The sequence below is a fragment of the Serinus canaria genome, chromosome 12, assembly GCF_022539315.1.
Source record: "Serinus canaria isolate serCan28SL12 chromosome 12, serCan2020, whole genome shotgun sequence".
Taxonomy (NCBI): domain Eukaryota; kingdom Metazoa; phylum Chordata; class Aves; order Passeriformes; family Fringillidae; genus Serinus; species Serinus canaria.
Window position 1 is genome coordinate 9,121,464 of NC_066326.1, and position 24,357 is coordinate 9,145,820.

The following is a 24,357-nucleotide window of genomic DNA, read 5'->3' on the forward strand; positions in this document are numbered from 1 at the left end:
AATATGAGTGGGGACCCATCATCTTGCCAGCATTTCATCTTGAACTTTCAGGGGGCAAAAAGCACCTAAAAAAATTTCAGTCATTTCACAGGTTTCATTCCTGGTCAGTAAAAGCTAAGGACCCGCACACACATCCTGGGAGAGAAGCGGTAGACTCCAAAAATCAGCAATGACAGTGTAACAGAGATTTTAACCTAAGCTAAATGATACCTTTTCAGTACTAACAGAATTTCATAGAGAGTCCAGTTGTTTAAGACAAATTTCTGCATTTTAAAATCATGTACCATTTCAGTAACAACCATCTCTCAACAACTTCAGCAAAAAGTTTCCATCATTTTAAAAATATGTGTCAAAGCTACTTTTTTCCTCCTTCACAACCTTCTCTTCATGTGAAACTGAAAATTTTAGAATTCCTTTCAAGTATTGCCTCAGCCCAGTGACTCTCATGGGAACAGACTGCTTCACTATTACTCAGAAAAAGGAATGACGCCTAAACTCTGACACTGGAAGAGCAACAGAAAGCTACAAACTTTGCTTACAAGAACAGCCTGCTCCCCATCCATCTCTGCTGTGTGACACTGTTTAAAAACTGTTAAAAAAAAAAAAAAGATTTTTCAAGCAAAAGATTTCACAGAGAGGATCCTGGTTACACTTTCATACAGTTCTGCAAAAACCAAAGAACTTACATGAGCATTTGGACATCCCATTTAATTCTCCCTGGGATTCTCTTTTCACGTGTGATTCAACAAATTTCTGCTGACCAGTTTCAAGCTGACAGTCCCAAGCTGCATCCAAGAGAGGTGTAACTAATGACTGCAGGTTTCAATGCATAGTCTCACTTTTAGAACATGCTAGTGCTTTATTCTTTATTAATTTATTACTGCTGTCTGCACATGTAAGACTTAGAAATGCAGGAGCAGGAAACAGGAACTGTGACACATCAGTTTCAACTCTTAAGTTGTTCCATGGCAGCCTGTGGGGAAAGTCTTTTCCCAGTTTGGGAGTTTTTAATCTTATGAATTCTGTACCTGAACATTTCATAAAAGATACTTTGAACCTGCAGTGGCCAAAGAGAATCCACCAGAGATCAAACCTGTGTTGTCAGATGCATACACTTCTGTGCTCAGCTTCTTGACTTTGTGTGACCGACACCATGCTCCAGGTGTTTCAGGAGCTAAGCTGGAAAGGTAACAAGCACCACTCTTAGCAGCACTAATGATGATTTCCGCAGGTGTGAAAAGAATGCCAACAGCCCTGGGACTTGGGCATCCAAGTGCCTCCCACCTCAGGCAGAGCAGGCAAGAAACAGCCCCTCCAAACAGCACCACTGCAGGGGAGAGTTAAAGTATTTCCTTTGCCTATCTTACAAGTCACAGCTTTAACCTCAGCAGAGATCTTCCTGCTGATAAGGGACATATCTATAGAGACAGATTTGGGATGGCATACCCCAAAAAGCAACGTCCTAGTATAACTTTCCACCTCCTGCCCAGCCTCTGTCACAGATAAATGATGTGTTCCAACCCTGAGTCCTTAGCCTGGGGCGTGGGTGGGGAGCAGACACAAGCACTCAGATGGAGTGCCCAGAGCTCTCCTTACACATCACCCCAGTGCTCACCTGGGCATTCAGCTCCACACTGCAAAAACTCACAGCTGCTGTCGGCTGTAAAGATAAGACAGCACATACACTCTGCTTGGTTCCCTTATGGCAAAGTGATTGATTTGGGGCTATTTGCAAATGTTTTCATTAAATAAAAGATTACCCTTGCAACAGATGAGATTTCTTGCTTATGAGGCATACTGCTCACACCCATCATGAATTTTTTTTGCACAGCAGTACGCGTTTGGAGATGTCATGACATGCTAACATTTAAATACCTTTATTCAAACACAAACAGCCAAAATGCTGCCTCAAGTTCTGTTAGACTAAGTAGTCTCACTAGGTAAGAGACAAAGCCTCAGCTCGCAGTGAGCAGCACCCAACAGGATCTATAGTGCACTGACAATTGCTTTATTTCAAATTTGCTATAACCAAGTTTTCCATATTAAAGAAATAGGACTGAAGTTTCTGCTGCAACTGGCCTTGGCTGAATTACATTTTTGTGTCGTTCCAGTCATTCTTTATATATTTTCAGTGAAGTTATATGGAATTCACACCATGATTTTTTTACACTGTTGACAGTGTATCTTCAGTAATTTATCATTTTCTGCACCCCTTGGTATTTCATTACCCGCAACAACTGGCAAGTAAATACAAAACAGAGACTTTCTAATTCCTAGGTTAAAAAAAAAGAGAAAACAAATATTGTGTGGTGCATTTACTTACACAGATTAGTAATATTTTTATACTAATTAACTTTCTGCCATCTTCCAAAATGAGTCATCACTCCAGCTTCCAGCTGTACTGACTTTCTGCAAAAGTATACCTACAATATTTTACTGGTTTGAAACAGTTAAGCACCAAGCTGAGGCTGTAACACTTCTCCACCATCACAGATCAAGCCTACATTAAAACTCACATCTGACCAGCTTCTCAAACAAACAAGAACAGATGAAGGCAAGACTATATCACCAATTTTCAAACTAAGGGTTTGTCTAAATAAAACAGTCCACACACAATGATCAAGGGCACAAACTCAGGGATTGGCACAGGTTTGTCAGCCTGCAGGGATGGTGGCTCACTCTCCTTCCAGAGGAGTGTGAAGTTACAGGGGACACACTGGGTGCGGCACCGAGAGGCGGAGACCCTGTTCCCCTTCTCAGGTCCCCACCACATCCTCTGCACTTCCAGCCATATGCTCCCCCCTATTTATTTTGTGAGGGCTCTGGATGCCTGACAAGTCTCTCAGTGAGACAGTTCAGTTCACTATCTTGGCAAAAAAATAATCCAGCAAAACCCAAAACATAAAATAACCCCAACACAGCTTTCTACTGGGTTAGCAAGCTGGAGAAGTTCAGAAAAGGAATCCAGCAGGAACCAAAGCTGGCAGACAAAAAAGGCAGAACTCCCCGTTGGGTGAGAGAGCAAGGGGGAACAAAACTTCCCCCATTCAGCAGCAGAGCAGTTGGATATGCTCAGCTGTCTCGTGTAACTTCACCTGGAGTAACCTCGCTCGCGGGGTGCAGTTCTGCAATAGTTTCAAGCTGACTTCAGCTGGCACAGCTTCAGTGCAGCCTCCCCATCCCTCCCTGCACTGGTGCTAACCTGACCCCACAGACAAGCAGTTCAGGCAAAAGCCAGCAGAAAACTCTTCCTTTCAAAAATAAAATGCACTTGTTTTCTGAATGGTAATATTCCTGAATAGTTCACTACTGGGGCAGGCATGGACCAGAAGAGAGGCAAAAGTGACACTGGGAAGAACAGGGCTGTCAGCCTGAACTGCCATAGAACACTGCTGTGCACCAAAAACCTGCACAAAGCTATAGAATGAACATACTGTGCGTCACGAACACCCATTCCAGTTTAACACACAAATTTCCATATACAAGCAAAGCCTGAGGTGGAAATTAGAAGAACTGCACAACAAAGCAATTTTGTGACAAGCTCAGAACCTGACTTTCACCCTGAAAGTATCCTTGTTCCTTCTTAACTTCCAGACCATCTTGAACCCCAACATCCTTAAGTTCATAAAACTGCAAGAGAACTTTGAACCAGCAAGCCAGTCTCCTCTCCAGTCAAACAGAGCCTACTTAACTCCATCAAGCAGTCATCTTTTCTTCAAAGGTTCACTTCAGATGTATTTATACAGGAAGCTTCCAGATCATAGCTGTAGCGAAAGTTAATCTACAGTCACATTACTGAAAGCATTCCTGTAACATTATAAGCTATTCCAAGTCAATGCCACTGAAACACAGCAAATAATGTTTTAGTGCCTTTTGTTGAAGGCCACACAAATGCAAAAGACTTGTGCACTCTTCCAAGTATCTATAAATTGATAGTGCAGCTCAGGTTGAGGCATGCTATTTAAGGGCTCCATGTTGAACCCCCAGGGCACTTCAGTTTCCCAAATCACTGGTTCTCTAACTTTTCCCAGTGTACTTCTTCCTGCCTACAAGCAAGGATACGTTCTCACCTCCTCACTCTCTCCCATAAAAACAGTTGAGAACTGCTCCTTGGCAGCACTTTCCACACCAGTATCCTACAGGGGGTTCCAGTCCTAAAATCTGACTTAAAGCATTCCCAGAAAGATGTAATTTGGGCAGAGGCAGCGCTGGGAAACATTACCACACTGAAAAATATGCCTCTGTTCCCATTCTCTGCACTACCTGGAGCTGTGGTGAGAAGTTTCAGTCTTTCTGGTCTCATCCTTCCACCAGCTGTAACTCCGCACCTCCCATATTCTGCTCCCAGAAACAACTTTCTGTACTACAGTGTGAGCAATACTGTCTTATGTGGGTTTCTTTATCCAAATATGACCATCAACATAATCCTCAAAAATTCTCTGCCACTTATTTTCATGATTCAAAGTCATGCAAAACCAAGAGGCCACATAATCTGATGCCAATGAACTAAAACTCCAAGCTGCATCCTCTTTTTTTTCTTTTTTTTCCTTTACTGAATCAGTAGCAGCAGGCATGTTCTGTTAAAAAGTTCGGTGGCAGGGTCTCACACGCCTTCCCTATCAACAAGTTGCATTTCAAACTGCTTGCTTTAAAGTCAAGAAAGAAAGAAAGTATCAGAAAGAACTTCAAACTGTTTTCCAGGTTGCTGGCATGGTCACTGAAAACATTTTGTCCTATAAATCAGTAAGGCTGCAGAAGAAAACCCTGGTATGAGTTCTGTGAGGACAACAGGAATAGGCCTGAGTCACTAAATGAGCAGCTACCAAATCCAGACAATATCTTCTTGTCAATGTGTATGATTGCAATTGTAATCATGTTCTAAATATGAACACATCAAAAGCACCGTGACCTTTCTACTATGAAATTACCTTGAAATATTTTAGGGCATTTTGCCTCAGAAGGCTGCTTGTAAGTAAAAAAAAAAAAAAAAAAAAACAAACAAAAAAAAACCAACAAACCCTAGGCTTATTTAGAACAGGATGAAAACAGGCAAGTTTGCTGCCTTGAAAACTAGATAGATCTCAGTGTTTGGGATACCTCCTCTTTGCTAAACTTAGCCCTTCTGTGACCCTCAGGGAGGAATGCAAGACCTGTCTACGTTATCAGGTTTATAAGGATTACACTTTAGCATAAACAACAGATCATTTCTGAACTTCAGTCTAAAAGTCAAATTCCTGACCATTTCTCAATGCCACTCTTCTATGTTCCTCTCTCTGTCCCCGCTTTTTTCTTCATGTTTGGTGAATGTGAGACTATTAGATTCCTGACCACAAAAGAAATTACTTCTCCCGCTCACTAAAAGCTTGCCACTCAAACCACTGACAAATCCTCCCACATTTTTCCACCTTTAAGTCTGAGTACATCAGTACACTTTGCTGAATATTTCCCATATTGCTCATTAAAATAATCAGGGTTTGTGCATGTCTGGCAGGAGGAAAATAAAACTCACCATGAAATATTTTATTTCTCAAATATATTATTTAAAATATGGTTTGTTTGTTCTACTTGTTTTAGCATTTAAATTAGATTTAAGGATCAGAATGATGCAGATTTACAATTTAAAGAACGATACTGATGCTCCTATAGGACTTGTGGCAACAGAAACTAGCATTTGGACTATTATTTGCTGAAGGTTTCTTCTTCTGGGCTACAGCTTTTCAAGTTCAGACTCATCAGTTGAAGTGAGGAAAAAATCTCTTTAGCTATTTTTGTTACAGGAAAATACTACTTCACCACTGGCTCGGGAGGGGGGAAGGGGAACGATGAACCAGAACCTCCTGATTTGTCCCACAGATCATCCTTCAAGACAAAGAGCATCTTTGCTAATTATAGAAAAAAAATTTAAGCTAGGAGCAGTTGAAAAACTGTTTCTCAGCATGCTCAGTGGGCATTAGCTGCGATTTCAGCAGCTTAGCAAGTCCCACCCCTGTGTGAGCTCAGCAGGGAGGCCTGGAGCACTGCACATTCTCCCTGCTCAGCAGGGACAGGGGCTGCAGCTCGGCTGATTTGCTACAGGAATACTGGAAAATTGCCACCAAAATAGCAAATCCTGTGGAAAAAAAACCAACCCTAACCAAGATCCCCCAAGCAACTTCAATAAGGAATTAAAAGGAAAAAATGGAAGAAAAATCTCAGCTCCCACAGTTTCAAAATGCTGAATTCTTGCTGCATTATGGTCTGGGGCTTTTTCCATGAGCAAAATAAGCAAAAGGTTTAGGTTGAGACAGATTTATACAAACCCACCCCTAACAATGCAAGTGTAAACTTACTGTGCACTAACTCTTGCCACAAGTTGGTCATGGGAGCCAAAGACTGGCTGTAGAATCTGTAACAGCTGTAATACCCATAGCTATTTTTCTTTTAATTTGGAAGAGGAAAAAAAAAACTAAATAGGCAAGTAAAACACAACACAATTTTTATTTTAAAATCAAATAGCAGCTGAAGTTTCATAGGGGCAATTGAGAACAGCTTACACACGATACACTTAAGCACGTTTAACATTTCAACTCAAGCACTGCTACTACATCTTGTACACATAGAGAACAGTTTGCCTATTGCAATCTTTCTCATACACTGCACACAACACAGCATTTCATTGGCAAAATTTCAGAGTTACACACACAAGCAGCACCAGAGTAAAAACACAAATGTGCTTTTGTAATACAGCAATAATGTCATGAGAACAATGATTTTTGAATTTTCAAACCTCTGAACAGTCATTATCAGTTTGTTTTAATATTGCCAGAATAGATAGAAACATTTTTATCTCATCACATCATTCAACACAAGTTTGTAAAAGTCTGATCATCCAAAATGGGAGAAAGCACAGACTGGACAGATTAATAAATTACATGTCTGGGACATCACACATTTAGTTCTCCCTTGCACACTTTGCACCTGGAACTTGGAATTAATTTTTTTTTTTTTTTTTTTTTTTTTACTTCAAGGAACATTTGGAAAATTTAAATCCACAATCGCTGGTTGGGTTTTCTCCCTCCAGAAAAAAAGAGCCTAACTTTTGCATGTTCTGAGACTCCAGTTCAATGCCATCCCTTTCCTCTGTTTTTTCAACTTTGACCTGTTAGATTTTAAAATAAAATCTTGCAGTAAGTGATCCTCTTTTTAAAAAGTGATTCAAATGTACATGGGATTTCATCACCCCACCTTGCAGTAGGGAAATATCAGACAACATTAGCTAAGGAATATTACTTTCAGGTCACTTGGGATTTGACAGTAAAATGAAGAGCCAGGGCCTTGTCAAAGCAGTGCCAGTTATCCAACAGAATGTGAGGCAATGGACCAATTCCCCTTTATAACCTACAGAGAGACTGTAAACAACCTAGAGAGAGACTGTAAACAAAGACTAAAGGGCCATGAAGATCACTTTCTGTATTTCATTAAAACAAGAAGCAGTTTTCATACTCACAAAATTCAGAGTTCAGTACTGGTGTCATGTCACTCCAGGTTAAGCAGCAGATCACACCTCCAGCCCCAGGGACTGATGTGTTTTAAGGGGGTTAAAAGTTGCTCACCCCACCTTGTGAGGCAATTTATGTGCTACAGATCCTCAAATATAAAGGCTACTCAGAGTTTGGCATCTACCACATGATTGCTGCCAGTCAAGCGGATTTAAGGGCATATTTTAATCTCTCACATTATTCTGGTCCTGGAATTTTTTGCTTCGAGCTCACAGTAATTCTGAGTTGGGTAACTCAGGCCAGGACAAGGGGCTCCCCATGATAGGTGTTAGTTTACAAAGATGGCAGTGTTTTCTAATGCTAATGTATTCCCATGCTGCATACCTCAACTAACAGTTTCATCTCTAACAAACGAACTGGAATACGCTGATAGCTCTAACTCAACAGCACAATATCATACAGACAGGGGCCAGTGCCAAATGGTTAGTTAAGCAGATAAGAAAGGCACTCATTCTTCCTTAAAAAAAAAAAAAAAAAAAAAAAAAAAAAAAAAGGAAGCTATTGCAGTCAGGCAGACAGAGTGTGGATGGGAGCTGGCAGATTCCACAATACAGAGTCACGTCAAAAATGGCCTCCTGCAAACTGTTCCTTCAAGCATTTGAGTCAACAATCTTTCCCATTATCCACAGGAGTTTTACCTCCCTATTCCACAGCAGAGCAACATTTCCTATACATTTTGACATAAAAGCATGTAAGAAGCTCAGAGAATAAATTGTACTCTGCAGCAGAGGAAAACTCCTCTCCCCACTTTCTGTTTCCAGTCCTAAAGTTGAGTCGGGACTTTATTTTGACAGTTCCCTGGTCTGTGAATGGAAAATCCCTCCTCAGCACTAGCAGGCTGGTGTCTGCTGCACACACCCACTGCACACAGCAGAAATTCCAGTCAATAAGGCAAGTGGGGCCCAGGCGCTGGGAGGGGAGGAAGGAGACATACAAACAATAAGAAAAGCATCTGGCTCTGTTACTGGCTGGGAAGGAGACTGGAGTTCAAAAAAGACACAACTGCAGCCTTCACTTCACAGGAAGATCATATCAATTCTTGCTGCCCTACTTTTCACACAGACCAAAATATGTGAAAAGGGTAACTTGGGGCTTCCAACCCACACTTTAATGCAATTCCATTAACTCAAAAACGGCGATGAAACCCACCTTTGACATTTTTGTCCCACAGGACCAAAGCATATCCCTGCTCCTGCTTTAGGCCAGTGGAAGCAGCCCAAAAAGTAAAGTCCTTTGCTGAACATGAGTGAGCCATCCCTCTACCACCACACTAATGGAGGCTGCTCTGCTGTCCTTCCCTGGAGATAGCAGCCAAGTCTAGTGAAGCTTTTCTCATAGCAACCAGAGCTCCAGAGCCAACAGCAGCTGCTGTCACTGCCTTCAACGCTTACCCACAGGATCCAGAGCACAGCAACACCCTCCTCCCTGCACCTCTACAGCGAAAAAAAAAAAACCCTGAATGCCGGCAACAAGATGACTTCCTGGGTCAACCACAAGAAGAAGAAAAAAAGAAATCCTAGTATTTCCTATAAAAGTGAGAAGAGGAATCTCTGATTATTGAAAAAATAAGAAATTCCTTTTTTGGATTTAGATTCCGGCAGCAACACCCAGCCAGGGTGGGGGCAACTGCCTGAAATCCATAATGTACCAGCACACCATCAGACACCAACATCAAGTTCTTCCCTCGCCCAAGGAGAGAGATTCGCCCCCGCCGTACCCCCAACGCTCTCATTACATCATGGCCCGAGCCCGCAGCAGCCATAGGAGCCCTGCAGCTGCCCGTGACCTCTCCAGCCCCGCAGAACACGCTCTTCCCCCAACAGCGGACCCAGGATCTCAGCTGGTGTCAGAGGAACACGAGGACACGGCCGGGAAGGGGCTGCGAACCCCCCCTCGCTGCTACACCCATTTCCCCCGCTTCCACAGGGCCACACGCGGCCTCGCCTCTCTCCCTCCCCCGGGACGGCGAGACACTGCCCGGCGCCGCTTCCCCACCCGGCCCGGCGGTGAACTCCGGTCACCGGCACCCAAGGACGAGCCGCCGGTCGACAGTGACCTTGCCAATGCCGTCGAGGGTCAGAGCGGGGCCGGGGCGCGGGCAGCGCGGCGGGGAACCCCCCCTGCGCCGGCCGCGGTGACGGGCGAGGAAATGCGGGAGGATCCGCGCTGCAGCCGCCGGCGCCGGGAGCGGGGGTTACGGAGGAAGGCGCCGCGCGGGCACCATGAGAAAGCAGAAAATGCAGGTCAAACACTGCCTCCACCTAGGCCTGGAGGGGCCGGCAGTTCGGGGCGGGCAGCCACAGCCCGGAGGCTGCCCCGAGCCGGACAACGACCCCCTCGGCCCCTCGGGACAATGCGAGGACACGGGGGCGCGGAGAAGGCCGGGCTGCAGAGGGGCTTCCCCGGCGCTCGCCTTCACCGACAAAGCCCCGCGGCAGCTCCAGCCCCAGCTCCGGCCCTGGCACTGCACCGGCCACCAGCGTCCCGAGCCCGCGCACAGCCGGGCCCGCCATGATGCCCGCACACCGCGCCGGACCGGGTCAGCTCGGGCCGGGCCTCCGGGGGCACGGTGGGGCGCTGCCGTCCGGGCTGCCAAGGCAGTGCAGAGCAGAGCGTCAGACCGCGGGCCGCGCAGGAGCCCCCGCGGCCGTCCGCCCAGCCGCCCGCCCCAGCGTTCCGTCCCGCCGCCGGGTACGGCCGGTTCCCGCCTGCCCGCGCCTACCTGGCCGGCCCGTTCCCCGGGCCCCTGCGCGGCACCAGGCCCGGCTCGGAGCCACGGCGTGTCCCGGGCAGCCGGCGAGAGCGAGCGCTCAGCCGCGGCAGCGGCGGCCCCTCCCCCGGCGGCAGCGGCGGCTTCTCCCCAGGCCGGGCGGAAACGGCACTGGGTACACGGGGATCCCCGGAGCCGGCGCCAGGGGCGCCCCAGGCACGCCCACCCCACTCCCCGTTGGCTGTCACGCCGCCGCGTCCCGCCCCGCCGGGGCGCCCGCCGCCGCCACAGCCCCACCTTCCCGCTGTCGCCATTGGCGACCTCGCCTCGCGGCCCCGCCTTTGCTGTCGCTCCATTGGGCTCCACGCGTCCGCCCCGCCGCGCGCCCTACGGTCCCGGCGCCCCATTGGCGCGCGGCGCTGCCACTCGGCACGGAGAGCAGGGGGGTGGCCGCCGGCAGCGTCGACGAGATGCGGGGCGGGCAGGCTGCGGCAGCGCCCGCCGGGCTAGCCGCGCTACGTGCCGAGGGGCGGGGCCGGCGGGGCGCGATCGCTCGGCGCGGGGCGACTCCCGCGTCGGGACACGTGGCAGAACGAAGGGGCGGTGCGGGGGGCGGCCGGGAGCTCTGGGCGGAGGAGGGCGTAGAGCGCCTGCGCGGTGGCGCGCGCGCGGGGCCTGCCGCTCGGCACGTCCGCGCGCGGGTTAGAGTGGGAGGGGGGCTGGGCCGGGGGTCCCGTCACGGGGTCCCGGCGGGGCCGCCCGGGGCTGAGACCACCCCTCCTCGGGCCGGCGGGGCCAGCGCTCCCACAGCTGGCCGGTTGCCGTCCCTGGAGCCCCGAACAAAGGCCGCGGGGCAGTGGGGCGGAGGGACGGCCCCTCCGCGGTAGGAGGGGCGGCCGAGCCGGGCAGGAGGAGCCTCGCGGCGCTCGGTGCCCGAGCTCGGCGAGGGGCTCCGCCCGGTTCCGGTGCTCGTGTACCGCGTCTGCGGCTGCTCGCAGTGAGCGATGCGTGCGGTCTGCAGCGCTGCGGCAAGAAGGGAGGGGAGCCCGGGCGCGGAGGGAGCCGCGGGATCACGCTGGGGTCGCGCAGCCACCGCGCCGGGGTCGCTCGGCAGAGGCGGCGAAGGGGGGTTGCGGGCGGGCGGCCCCCTCTGCCGTGACAGCCGGCCCGGCCCCGCCGCCCCCGCGGGAGGGCGGTGCGGTCGCTGCGGCGGGTTCCGCGGTGCCGCGAGGCGGGGACAGGCGGGTCGGGTCACGGTGCGGCGATCCAGGAGTGCCGCAGGCTTTGCGCGGCGCTGGCGCGGCGCTCGGGCGCGTAGTGCAGCGCGGGCAGCAGGAAGGCGGCGAAGGCGGCCGCCTCATGCGGTGTCCAGCCGTGCCGGTCCGCCAGGATGCCGGGGAGGCTACGGGGAAAGAGCCGGGAGAGCCGCAGAAGCGCGCCTGGCAGAAACAGCGTGGGCACAGCGCCTCAGTCACACCTGCACGGCTGAGGCTACCGCGCCTCGCCTCAGAATTAACCCAAAGCATCCCGAAAGAATTTTGCCTTCTTGGAATTATCTGCATAAGTTCCACCTGCGCTGCCCCTTGCAGGTTTGGCTCTCGGATGATTCTCATGAACCACCTTTTCAAGCTAGTGTTTGGAGTCTCCCTGAGTACTTTTCTCAGGTGAGAATGTGCCAAGAGTGCACAAAGTGTTCCGGGAATAACCATGCCAGAGCCATTGCTGCTTGTACCCTGTGCCTGCCCACAGGCACCCAGATGCATTATGCTATTTCAGTGTCAGAGCTCTCAAGACTCTTGTTGAATTTGTTACATGCCAGCCAGCTCTGTGGGGCCCAGCAGAATGTATGACTGGGAGAGAAGCAACCCTCGTCCTGGGGAGTGCACGGTGTAAATACAGTGATTCAAGTTGGGCATGTGTGGTCAGGCCTGGTTGGTTCACAGGGAGAGTGAATGTAGAACTAGTTTTGACTCATGTCTTTCGAGCACCATAGGAGAGATAAGTGTAAGCAAAGGATGTGGATGTGCAGGAAGGTGCTTGCTAAATTCCAGCCTGGGACGAGTATTAAGCACTGAATGAACTGTGGGTGGGCTGGTAAGCATGAAAGAGCAGAGAAGGATGATAGGCCAAATTGCAGAAGGGTGGAGTCATGTGATGCCTTGTGGTCAAAGAAGGGTTTCAAGACTCATGAGTCAAAGGGAAAGGAACTGAGGACAATAAAACAGAAGAGATGTTACAGTTGGGTCAGAAGACTAAATATAGCAGCCACATTGGAAGGATATGAGTGTCCCATTCCTGGTCATCATTGTTCTCTGTCAGTGAATGGGTGAAGTGCAGCCTGTTACACACTCCTTGGCCTTCCTGGCATGGAACTGTTTCCTGTCTGTATTTCAATTTTCTCCAAATCCAAAGAAGAAAGAATGGAAATGCTTTCCATGTTCGGGGAAATGACCATTTTTCAGAATTTTGCATTCATCCCTGGAATGCTCATGGATTGCAAAGTGGGCGGGGCAGGGAATGTTACTGCTCTTTATGGAATTTCCATTTGTGTTCCATCTCTCCTTGTAGCCTGCATTGTGTGAGTAACTTTTGGGGGAGTTCACCATGAGCTGAGTAGGAGTGTGTCAGAGATCTGCAGTGATTTTTAAAATAAACTTCCTTATGCCAGTTCTTACCTGGCCTGCTGAAAAATTTTGTTGACTTGTTCCATGACAAAACAATTTGAGGAGGAATTCTTCCCAAGAGTTCAATAATACGAGCAACATGATCTAAATGGAGGGAGGGAAGACAAATTTAGATGCAGACTGTGACACTTCTGTCAGTGAAATGAATAAAACTCATGCAGTCTTACCATCATCTCTGGAGAAGTATTTCCCAGGTTGAGGATCAAATAGACACTCTCCAGTTGCCATTTCAAATGCCTAGAAATGGAGTAGCACTGTTAATTCACTAACTGTATTGGAGTTTTCCTTGCCCACTAACTGATACTGCCCTCTTTATCACACAAAACTGATCCTAAAATGTGGAAATACTCATGCTGGCTTGATCTGTACCACATTGAAACAACACCTTTAGCTCTATCAGGATGAAAAGCAGCCTGTGCCTGATGCAGGCAAGCCTCTGAGCTAATCTGCATGGAGTGTGAATTGGCTTAGAGTTTTAACTAAATTAGGAGTGGGTTGTACCAGCTGCAGACTTTTGCCCTAAAATGAATGAGTTCCAACAACCCCTTTTGCCTTCTCAGAAAGGAAACTTTCTTTACATGGACAGGTGGATGCTAAGGACATGCTGCCCTGGCCAGCATGTCCTTACCCTGTAAGGTCTGTCCCCTCCCCTACAGGCAGTGTTGTCCCCAGTCCTACCAGGCAGGCTGTACTCCAGATATCTGCAGGAGTGCCATAGTCTAATCCAAGAAGCACTTCCAGGGCCCGGTATGGCTGGGTCTGTATCTCCTTGGAAAAAGGCTTGTACTAAAACAGAAACAAACTCCTTAAACCAGTCACAGCAACACTGGTGGTCACAAGCTTCTTGTGCAGTGACAGGACATTGAGGACACAAATGAATGTGTGTTCTCAGCTCTGTGCAGGGCACAGCCAGCACATTCCTAGCCCCACTGACACCAGTGGGAATCTACCTCCCACCATTTCCCACTGAACATAGTTACACATTTCTAATTGTAGGGACTAACTGCAAGCTGGAGAAACATCCAAAACTGTCAGTGGCTCAGGAAGACTGCACAGCTTGGAGCTGAGAGTAGCAAACACAACCCCCCCCAATATCAGCATCTCTGAAACAGCTGTTCAACTCTAAAGGGACACACAGACACACAGTGTGGGATGGAAAGAAGCACGCAGCATCCCCCATTGTCACAGGATTGAGACTTGGAGCAGACTCACTGTCCAGCATGCGCTTCCTAGATCTGCAATTTTCACCTCTATGCTCATTAAATCAGATTCTTCCAACTGATTGCCAAGATCACCTCCTAGATGGAAAGGACAGAGAGAAATCAGGTCTTTCTGTACCAGCAGGTACACACCACTTACCACAGGAGAAGTATGTCTGCCTTCCCTTAAAGTTTCTCGGCCTAAAAGCTTCTAAATACTTTTTATCATAAATCAAATGCCACCCCTCTTTTTTGAAGGAACACAAAAAAATACCTGGTATCCAGTAAAAACATATGAGAATGTTTGGGAGAACAGTAGCTTGGAGTGGAACAGTGTGACCTTATGCTCCTGTCTTGCTGCAGGGTTCCTCTAGCACCAAGGTTAAATTACTGTGGGCCCAGAGGAGAGCACCAGTCAGAACCAAAATGTCTGTAATTTCTCCTCAGCCTTCAGTAACCCTGGCTGTCACAGGCCTTGGATACAGCCTGCTTGGCAAGCAACATGGATGTTACACTTCCATATGATCCCAGAAAAAGGTAATTCCTGGTTTAGTGCCTTACGGTGAGCTGTCAGCTTATGCTTAATACTGTGCTTTTCTGCTCCAAGCAAAAGACTTGGTCACTAAGTTAGCATTCCCTGATTGCCTCAGAGCTTGAGAGACAAAAAAACACTGTCATGGGAGAAATGCTCACAGGAGAACACAGTGCAAGGATAATATGAAAGGTCTCATTGCTGGGAGATGAGATAATCTCTCGAGAAACTCTCCAGCCCTACATCTTATTCAATATTCACACCATTCTGTGCACATAAATTATGTCTCAGAAGGCCTTGAAGATTAGCAGCACATACAAGTCTCCCACAAACCTCAGAAATGAGGGAAATAAAGAGCAAGAGTGTCATACAGATTTCTGATCAAGACTTTACGTATGTAAACTTTTCAGCAGCTGAAAACATCAGACATGTGGAACTGTCCTGTACCTAAAGCCTTGAGAGTGAGTTCCGAGGTTCTGTTGACAGCCCCATCCCAAATCTATGACCTGTAGTTGTCCTTCACACAAACCCACCTGCAGGACCACATTTTTGTAGGTGCCTTGAGCCCAGCCCAGTGTTTATGTTAAGCAGAGAAAGGAGAGGACTTTCAGCAGCATAAGCTGGCTATAATGTTTGATACTGGCTGTCATGTTTTGTACTGGCTGTTGTAGGAGATGTGAACCTTACCTAAGGTATCTGTACCTGCTGCCTCTCATTTCTCTCCTGCCAATAAACACCTAAGTCAGTTTTTTTGTTAAAAAGGCCCTGGAGTGCTCACCTGCTCCCTTTAGCCTCCCTCCTGTTCCCTGGTCGCAGTGGAGTGTAGCCATGAGAAGCCTTTGGAGCCTTTTGCTGTGCCCACAGAGCAGGATGTTCTCCGGTTTGATGTCTGCGTGGATGATGCGGCAGCACTTGTGCAGGAAGTGCAGCCCTGCCAGCACCTGGCCAATGAGGCAGCACTGTCACACCAGCCCTGACAGGGTCCCCACTGCCTCTCCTGCCCCAGCAGCTGCCAGAGTTGCAGGCACAGCGGGAGTGCAGGTCAGGGACAGCCTGAGCACTGGTGGTAACTCCTGGCAATAAAAGGTTTCCTGTTGGGGTGGCCTATGGGAGCAGGCACAAGGGTTTCATCACCCCACACAGCAGCAGAGCCCCAGGAGCAAGTGGAGGCCTGGACAGCCCAGTGAGGGAAGGGCTGTTTGGGGTGACACACAGCAAGAGGCAGTGTGACAATCCATAGATACCAGCACAGATGGGCAAGCCCAGGGAGGTGGGAGAAGGATGGGGCTATGAGGATGCTATTATGATTACAAAGCTGAATTTTCTCCTGAAAAAATTCTTGTTTGGATGCCTGTTGTGTCCTGGGAGTTCTGTGCCTTGCCACTGATTATAACAAGCCCCCAACTTCCATTTAAATGACAGGGACATGTAAAGGGACTGGTGTCAATGACAGGCATGGCAAGGTGTCCCATCATACAAGGAAAGAAGAAGACACAGGATAACAGAGACAGGAGGGGGAGAGACCATTAGTGAGTGCAGAGAGAGGATTTCAGGGCCTTACAGTAGAGCCATGTAGGGAAAGAACAGTTTGTGATGCAGGAGGGAGAGCCTGGCCTGTCACAGGGGAGTGAACACCTACCAGAGATGAACACTCATTATCAGAAATCAATAACAGAGAAAAGGCTATGGGGAGATTTAAGTTTGTTTTTTAACACTCTGGTCAGTCATAAAGGACTGGTAAATATTCTCTGTATTATCAAATTCTATTCTGGGATGAAAACCAGCCCCAGGGAAATATCAGCCTTAAATGGTAACTGTGAAATATGGGGAAAGATTTAAATAACTAAACTGGAATGAATCAGAAGTAAATACTGCCCCGGTGCTGATCTGAAGGGGGAAAACAGAACTGAGATTTTACAATTAAAGCAGATAGTATATCAAGCAAAAGCCTGAGTTTGAAAGGGAGCACAGAGGTAATGCCACTACATTTTTGTGTAACTTACTCAGGTGTTAGTGGAGCTTCTTTAGAGAAAGGAGAAGCTACTACAGAAAATAGGATGAAGGAGGAAGCAAATTTCTTTCTTAGTATCCCTAGAAGGGCACAGGAATCAGGGTAGCAAATCTTCATCTTGGCAAGTGTGCAGGCTTCTGATGAATCTCAGCGCGAGAGGCAAAAAGTAATTTTAACTATTCTGAGGCCTCACTCAGGTTTTCCACTCCTTAAGCAGAGCCAGCCCTGAAGAAACTCAGTTTTCATCATCTTTTAAATAGGCACAACACATCCTTACAGGGGATGAAGGAAAAGTTGGCTCTGCACAGGGAAACCTCAACGTGGAAAGAGAACCAGCTGACCAAATCAGCAATTTAGAAATTCATGTAAAGATGGGAGGGAGACCTTGAGCAGCCTTCAGTGGTACCATGCAGAAAGCTGCTAGAGCTGATAGTGCTACCCATGGCTGGATGCCAAGGCAAGTGCCAGCAGTCTGGCATTACTGCCAGAGGGGACTTCTCTGGGCAGCAGGAGGGCAGAGATGGTTTGCCCACAAGAATTAGAACTATGGCAGGCTGTTTGTCCCCTGAACTTCTACAAGCAGCAGAGACCAGCCCTGACTCCCTGGTGTACATCTGCAGGCTTTTGGCACTTCGTGGCCCTGACTCCATCCCAAACCTGAGGAGGCTGCAGGCTTAGGCAGTAACACCAGTCCTTCCCCTTGGGAGGAAGACTGTGGCATGTCCCACAGCAAACAGCCCCTTGGCACCCTTGCCTGATTGCATCTGAGTTCTCACCTGCTGTAAAGACTTTTTCACAAAAGGCAAAGGCAGTCCCTGGGCTGTGTAGTTTCCCATCAGACATCGAATGGAAGGACCCAGCACCTCAAATACCAGGCAAGCATGTGGGAAAGAGTTAGGGATTCACTAACAGGGAAAGGTGTTACCACCAGCCCTTTGTCTTTCACCAAAGCAACCAAATACCTCCTGATCCAGCCTCTCCCCTCCAGCCATGCCCGTGTGCCTGGTCCAGCTGCAGCCCTGCTCATCCTCCTCATGGCAGCACAGCACTCAGGTTTACACCATCCTGTGGCTTTCCAAGGCAAGCCCAGGCTTTGCTGGCCCAGAAAATCACTCTACACAGAAGGATATGGAAACCATTCTCTCCAATCATTCTGAAGTCGTCTAACAAACAGACGATGTTTTCTCCTGCCAGGTCCTTCTTCTTCATGCAGCTTACCTGAGGGGGAGGATTCCAAGAAAGCTGCAATCAGAGACATATATGTGCACAAGGACACTTTGCACCTGTTTTATCCTGTCTGACAGACTTTATCTTCTGGTACTTTGTGACAAATCCCATGAAAACAACATCAGGAAAACCAGGAATGAGTTTCTGCATGTTTTGTCTTCTCTTAACCAGGTGGGACCATCACACTCACAGCATCAAAACAACTCACACCAATCCTGCTGATTGTAGCTAGCACATTTTCTGCTGCTTATTCTCTCCAGGCAGACCCAGAAAGTACTCCTGCTTGTGCTGAAAGGGGATTCCCCCAAGAAAACAGCTCCCTGCTCCCAGCATCAATGGCTGTCCATTTCCTTTGCCTCACACCAACCTTGCAGCAATTTCCCTCAAGGTGTTGCAGAGTGGCAGAGACATTGTGGCTGTCTTTGACCACTCAAAGGCTGTCTTTGGCTACTTGTCTTATCAGGGTAGAGAGCAGCTTCCACATTTGGAAGAACCCAGTGAAGGGGGCTTCTTTGTGCTGGAAAAGGGTTGGCTGTGGGCAAGTGATCTATAGGATACAGAGGGATAGTGGAGGAGGTGAACACATCTTTGTACTAGAGCCAGGGGTCTTCAAACCCAGTGTGTAGTAGGTCCATGAACAAAGCAGAGATGGTTCTTCAGACAGCACATGGGTCACTGGGGACAGTTCTTGTTACAGGGGCCGCGGCTACTGAATCTCACAGGGGCTTGCAAGGGTTCAAGGTAAATCCACTGAGAATTCCTGCCCGCACAAACATCATCCTTGACCTGAGAAATCTGCAACTGGAAACTGCAACAGGCCAGGGGAGCATTCAGTGGGAGCAGCACCCTGTGCTCAGCTTGTCCTTACACCCACCTGGACATGTGCTGTTGGCCCAGGGTACTGTGCTGAGTGAACCTCCAGGCGCAGGTGCTACAGCACCCCCAGCACCACACACCTGTGTGACAAGGAGCACCAGGGCCTTGCTCTTCCAGAGCACTTATCCTGGTACAGCAATTCATGCTGTTTTTTTCTCTCTTCATGGCCACAACTGCCAGGGTTTTGGTTTGGTTGATATTGCAGATGCCAGATCCACCTGCACGAGTGCCAGAAGGTTTTTTCAGGTGCAACAGAAGTGGTCAGCACTGAAAGAAGAGACCAGATCATCTCTTCTGGCAGCTCAGCAGACACTAAGCCCCAGTGCTGGTGGGAACAAGCCTTGGGAAACAGCTGTGTGCTGCTGAATGGGCAGGCATGTTTCTCAGAATTAATAATAAATCAGGGGTAAGGCTCACTCTCTACACAGGGTTGTGCTGATGTGTGGAAAAGCAGCCCTCTGATTGCATTAAATTAGTGCCACTTGGTACTTCCTCTTGCATCATTGCATCTGGCTCATCTCCTTTTAGATAGGGCCTACAGATTTACAGGTGTTAACTAAACCTTTCTCAAACCTGTGGGAGAAAGGCCACAGAGTAATTTAAAATGCAGAATTTAATAGCTTTTACTCGTCTGAAGCTGATGTAACTTTGTATTTGAACAAACTTGAAGAATTGTAACCACAAGCTTTCTAGAACGAGCAGCTCAAGCCAACTTCAAAGGCAACTTGCTACAACCCAGATACAGGCACCTAATTATCACCTCCATTAGCAGAGGCCAGAAGAAGCTTTCTGACTTCAGATGTTTATTGTGTTTTGGTACATCCTATATTTTTCTATTGCAGATATTTCCTTTTACTTCAGTATCAGTGGTGTGATACAGCAATGTCCTCTGAGTGATGGTCCTCTGTGAATGATACAGGTACAGTAGACATGCTCCTCTCTCCTACTTAAGAGCATTACCACCTTCTTCTGTTGATTATCCACCTTATCATTCTGCAGATTCCTCCTTTTTACTGGATTTCAGTCTCAGCTAAAAGAAATGGGCTGACAGGGCAAGTGGAACATGTCCCAGTATGATGCAGGAAGGAGAAAATGCCTGTTGCAGAGGCCAGTGCTGAGCCAGGGTGATTTCTATTAATTCCCCAGTTTTTGGGTTTTTTTTTCCTATTCCCCACCTAGCTCCTTGGACTGAGACCTGCAGGCAGAGGGGATGGATGAGGCTGATACTCAAACCTGAACTCAGTGGCCGCCCACTGGAGCAAAGCGCAGACCCACAGAACACACTTACACAGCGGAGGAAAGCAACCTCGTCCTGGGCACTCTCGGCAAAGCCTTCCCTGCTTTTCAGAACCTTCACAGCTACCTGCTTCTTCCTCCTGGGAAATGAACCACAGCTGTCAGCCTGTGCATGTCAGGCCCTGACCAGCTGCACTTCTTTTTCTCCCAGTCAGCCAGCCCTGGGCTCCCCAGGGAAGGTGCTGCCCTTCTGCAGGCACCCTTGGCCTTGGTTTGCAGCATGCCAGCCTATGGGCATCCCTCCTGCTGGCATGTGGCAGCACAACTGCCCCAGGGACCAGCAAAGAGACTGGAGAGAAAAAGAACATGGATACTGCAGGGTCTAAACAAGAAAAAATAATGTAGAGCAAGGGCTGATCCCACCTTATTTACATTCTTTGGTTTCTGGGGACCATCTCTGCTTATTGCACACCACTGGTCGTGCTGTCAGGTTTTCCCTGTGCTCAGGGATGCCTGGCATGCTCCCAGACTGTGCTCTGCTGTTTCTGCAAGAGGGGCCAGCCCTGCCCAGAACATCAGCCACCCCTTCCCACCTCCCTGAATGGCACTCAGCCCCTCACCTCATGTCCTGGCACAGCCAGACAGTGGCAAAGGTGCCACATCCCAGCTTGTGCAGCACCTGGTATTGTGTGTTGAACACCTCTCCCTCCTGCATGGGGTGGTGGCCTCCTGTGGAAAACCATCACCAAGACATATTAATGACATCTCTAAGTGCTCTTAGACTGAAGGAGCAGCTGAGGACAGCCTGACAGGTCCCAGCGGCCTCCTCTAGCCTGGGAAGAGCCTGGCATGATCTCATCTCTGGAGTCTCATGGCCAAGGACTGACCTGTGCGCTGGGCTGATGGCATCTCCTGCTGCACCCGCTCCTCCATGGCCCTGGAGCACGGCAGGTCCTGGCACAAGGGGATGGAGGCAGTGGGACACCAACCTGTGGGACACGGTGATGTGAGCTTCAGCACTTTATTCCTTTCAAGAGAGCTTCAGGGTGGCCATATCTCTGCTGTCCCCTCATCCCTTTCCTTCCTATTCCCTTCAGCAGCTCTTGGAGTCAGGCTGTTACAAATACTTTTGGCACTTCAGGGAGACAGGGATTATTTTAAGAGTTCAGAAGAGTAAAGCTGGCAGGCTGGTCCCAGCCCAGGGCCAGGTGGGAGTCTCAGGTTTCCTAGTGTGTATTTTCAGGGGCTTAGCGGGGTCTGTGGGATCCCCTCCCACAGCCAGGGAAAGCACCCCCTCCCTATCCCCCCATCCTGGCTGAGGAGGGAATTTGGGCTTTGGCTGGCAGGAGAAGGCTCCTGCTACAGAGGGGTGTGAAACAGAACTTGCATTCTAAACACTACAGGGCTGCTCCTCTGCCCACAGTCCAGCTCTGGGGCTGGAGCACAGGTTTGTCACTGACCATCCTGTGACATCCCAGCAAGGCCACAGGAGATCCTGGCAAGGGGCTGCTCCTGGGGTTTGTTACTATGACAGTCCAAAGCATAAACACCGAGACAGCACAGATAGACTGATCCAACTGCTGTCCCCCAGTGCTGCAGCACCGAGGTAGGACTGGATTCTGTACTGGTCACCTGAAATAGCTCAGAGCCCTTGTTGCTAATGAAATACAGATTTAAGCCACAGTAGCTGGGGCACTTCCAACCCAGCCTTTCATAATTTAGAAATGTCATTTGCTGTACAGCTGAAGCCTCAAGCTAACACACACTGTCAGAGCTTGAGACAGGTGAGAGTAATGCCCATAGAGCATTAGCACAGGTAGAAATATTGAACTTTAAAGCCTCCAAATCAGGTCACTAAAGCTAAGAACTCATCTGAACCAGATTTTCAGGAATAGTTATAGAGGGCTGGCAGTGCTGGTGGCAGGGAGTTGTTCTGGAGCTGTAACATCTTCCAGCTGCTGAGACAGAGCACCTGTTTTGACTCAATGTTTTGACTTTTCAAAACATTGAAGTTTTTTTCCACGTGCTGATGTTCCTCTCCCAGCACAGCAGCAAGAGGCACAGCCTGCCTTTGGGCACCCAGCAAGCTCTGGGTTACTCTGTTTACCCATGCCTGCACAGAAGTCTGTAAGGAGCTCAAAATGCCTCCCCCTCCTGACATTTCTAAACCTCTAACCCTTGCATTTACACTGTTCAGAATCAGTCTCTGGGTATAAACCCCCTGGATGCTGCATGTCTGCATGGCCACCCTTTACAGTAAATGCTCCCTGACATCTCACCTATGAAACAGAAGTGAAATCAATATTTTCCTTATTTGTGCACAGACTAAGCTTATAAGTACCCCTCACACACTCCTGCACCACCAGCATCTGCCTGAGCCTTCTTCACTCACATCATGAGGACAGCAGGGCCTGAGCTGAGAGCAAGCAAGCTTTAATCATACAGCTTACCTGCCAAAGGAAAACTCATGAGTGCGTGGAGATGAGAGTTCAACAGCTTCTTCCCTTGGTGGAGTGTTCTGGTGATAGGAGACTGCAGTCAGAAAATAGGACCCAGAGGCAGACCCAAAGTGTAAGACAGCCCTAGGGTGAAGGGAGCTTTTGGGCAGTTCAGGCCCTGGTGGCCTTGTTGCTGCAGAGGCAAGCCAAGTCTATCCTCAGGCATGCAAGATTTACCTCATCCACCCTCTGTGGATGGAAGCACTGGCAAAAGATGAAGAGTGTTGCTATGCAACTTGGTACAGGAAAGAGAAATGCACTTTTCTAAGCTTTGTGATAAAGGACAATTGGTGCTTTTAATCCTTCATTTCTTGACACTGTCACATTAAATACAACTTATTTTGCTTTCGGCATTCCAACTATTTTGTGCAGAACCCACTGAATTGTTGCAGGCCTGGACTAGCTCAGAGAATTTCAGCCCAAGAACTGCTCCTGCCTGGTTTGTGCCATGGACAAGGAGTGATGCTTCACATCTGGCCTGGACTCCTCCATCCAACCTGCATGGAAGTGTATAGACCTGCCCAACACCAGTCATGCCTTATGACACCTGGACCTTTAGAGTGGCAGAACTCACCAGAACAATACACACTTTCAGCTCCTGCACCACCACAGACCTACAAGCCCTGGCTAAGCCCAGCACCCCTGCAAGTCACGGCATGCAGCACACAAGCAGGGCTCTGAGCCCCAGGGCTCAGCACAGACTCACCCTGCAGCAGCTCACGGCTAGGACACTCCATTCCCTTTGTCATCTGGCTTGCTCTGGAGCTCCCCAAAGCGAGATACCAGCTGGTCCTGCTCTGATTTTAGTCTGCACTGTCCCAGGAGGGATGGCCTTGAGCCCACCAAACTTATGCATCTCTGGATGGACGTGGTGAGGAGTGGGGCAGGGTATCAGATCACAGCACCACTTCTGGGAACAACCTTGGCTTTGGGAGAGCAGGAGACCTCAGACAGCTGCGGTGGATTCACTTTACTGCTGGCCTCTCCCTGCCTCCCTGGCAGCAGGCCTGTTAGCCTGCAGTAGATTCACAGTCTCCACAGCAACTATTTATAGCGGGAAATTCACAGCTCTACCGAGATGGAAACAGAGAAATCCTCCCCCTCTGCTCTGCCTTCTCCAGACCCAGAAACCGTGGGGCTGCCTGACTCTGCCCCTTGCTCCCAGCAGTGTGTCAGCAGGACTTGCTTTGCGGCACCATCTTCTGCCTGGCAGAGCCATCCCTGTTCCCAGACCAGCCCATGTGCCACACTGCCAGACCTGAGGAACCTCAGCCTCTCCAGCAGTGCCTGCACACAGTCCAACACCATCGCAGCATGGTGCTGGTGGCCACAGAGCCCATGCTTCCCCTGTTCCTGTCTCTTGGAGAGCAAGCACAGCAGTATCCTCCCCACAGCCCTGGGGGGACACGAGCATCCCAGCACCATGCAACACAGGGGAGGAAAAGGCCACACACAGTAAGAATCGCATTTTTTTCCCCCACTGCCACAAGCTGCAGCCTCACACTGGAGCTGGGCATGGCCTGGCCTCCCCCTCACGGGGGGCCCTGGGCTCGCACAGCTCAGGTTTCCTGGCTGAGGCTGCAGAGAGCAGGCCCCAGCCCTGCAGCAAAGGGTTAACTCTGCCTGCAGTAGCTCTGCTGCAGCTCCAGGCTGCCAAACCCAGGCCAGGGCCTCCCAGAGTGGTTCTCCCCCTGCCTGTGCCCCTCTGCTCTCACCTGCCTTCCCTGCACTAAAAATACCAAGGCAGGGAGCAGAGGCTGCGCCAGGCCGGGTGCTGAGCCCTGCGGGGCAGCAGGCAGGGGACAAGTGGCTTGTGACCCCTTAAAGGACAACAAGAACACACAGA

General features: G+C 49.3%; 2 protein-coding genes across 2 annotated transcripts in view; both read right to left on the reverse strand.

Moving 5' to 3' along the window:
* SETD5 (SET domain containing 5) overlaps positions 1-10,412 on the reverse strand; it is a 64,038-nt gene extending 53,626 nt beyond the window's left edge. Inside the window, exon 1 of the mRNA XM_030228040.2 lies at positions 10,261-10,412. The gene's annotated coding sequence lies outside the window, so the exon portion shown is untranslated. The remainder of the gene's footprint in view (positions 1-10,260) is intronic.
* A 961-nt stretch (positions 10,413-11,373) lies between these two features.
* On the reverse strand, positions 11,374-20,739 carry LOC103817173 (SRSF protein kinase 1-like). Its single transcript, XM_030228194.2, has 10 exons — positions 20,634-20,739; positions 20,066-20,153; positions 17,805-17,892; positions 17,451-17,557; positions 15,442-15,604; positions 14,145-14,230; positions 13,611-13,718; positions 13,100-13,169; positions 12,924-13,016; positions 11,374-11,687 (listed from the first exon to the last, which is right to left on the reverse strand). The coding sequence occupies exons 1-10, from the start codon at positions 20,726-20,728 to the stop codon at positions 11,500-11,502; spliced, it is 1,086 nt and encodes a 361-aa protein (XP_030084054.2). The 5' UTR covers positions 20,729-20,739; the 3' UTR covers positions 11,374-11,499.
* Between the last annotated feature and the right edge of the window lie 3,618 nt (positions 20,740-24,357).

What these genes read in the sequence shown, in the direction of transcription:
- LOC103817173 (XM_030228194.2), bottom strand. Translation starts at nt 20,728, where the DNA reads ATGCAGGAGGGAGAGGTGTTCAACACACAATACCAGGTGCTGCACAAG. An exon ending in AGGGAGGCTAAAGGGAGCAG is followed by an intron (nt 14,231 to 15,441) that starts GTGAGCACTCCA and finishes CTTTCCATCTAG; the next exon opens with GAGGTGATCTTGGCAATCAG. An exon ending in AAAATTTTTCAGCAGGCCAG is followed by an intron (nt 11,688 to 12,923) that starts GTAAGAACTGGC and finishes TGTTTCTGCCAG; the next exon opens with GCGCGCTTCTGCGGCTCTCC.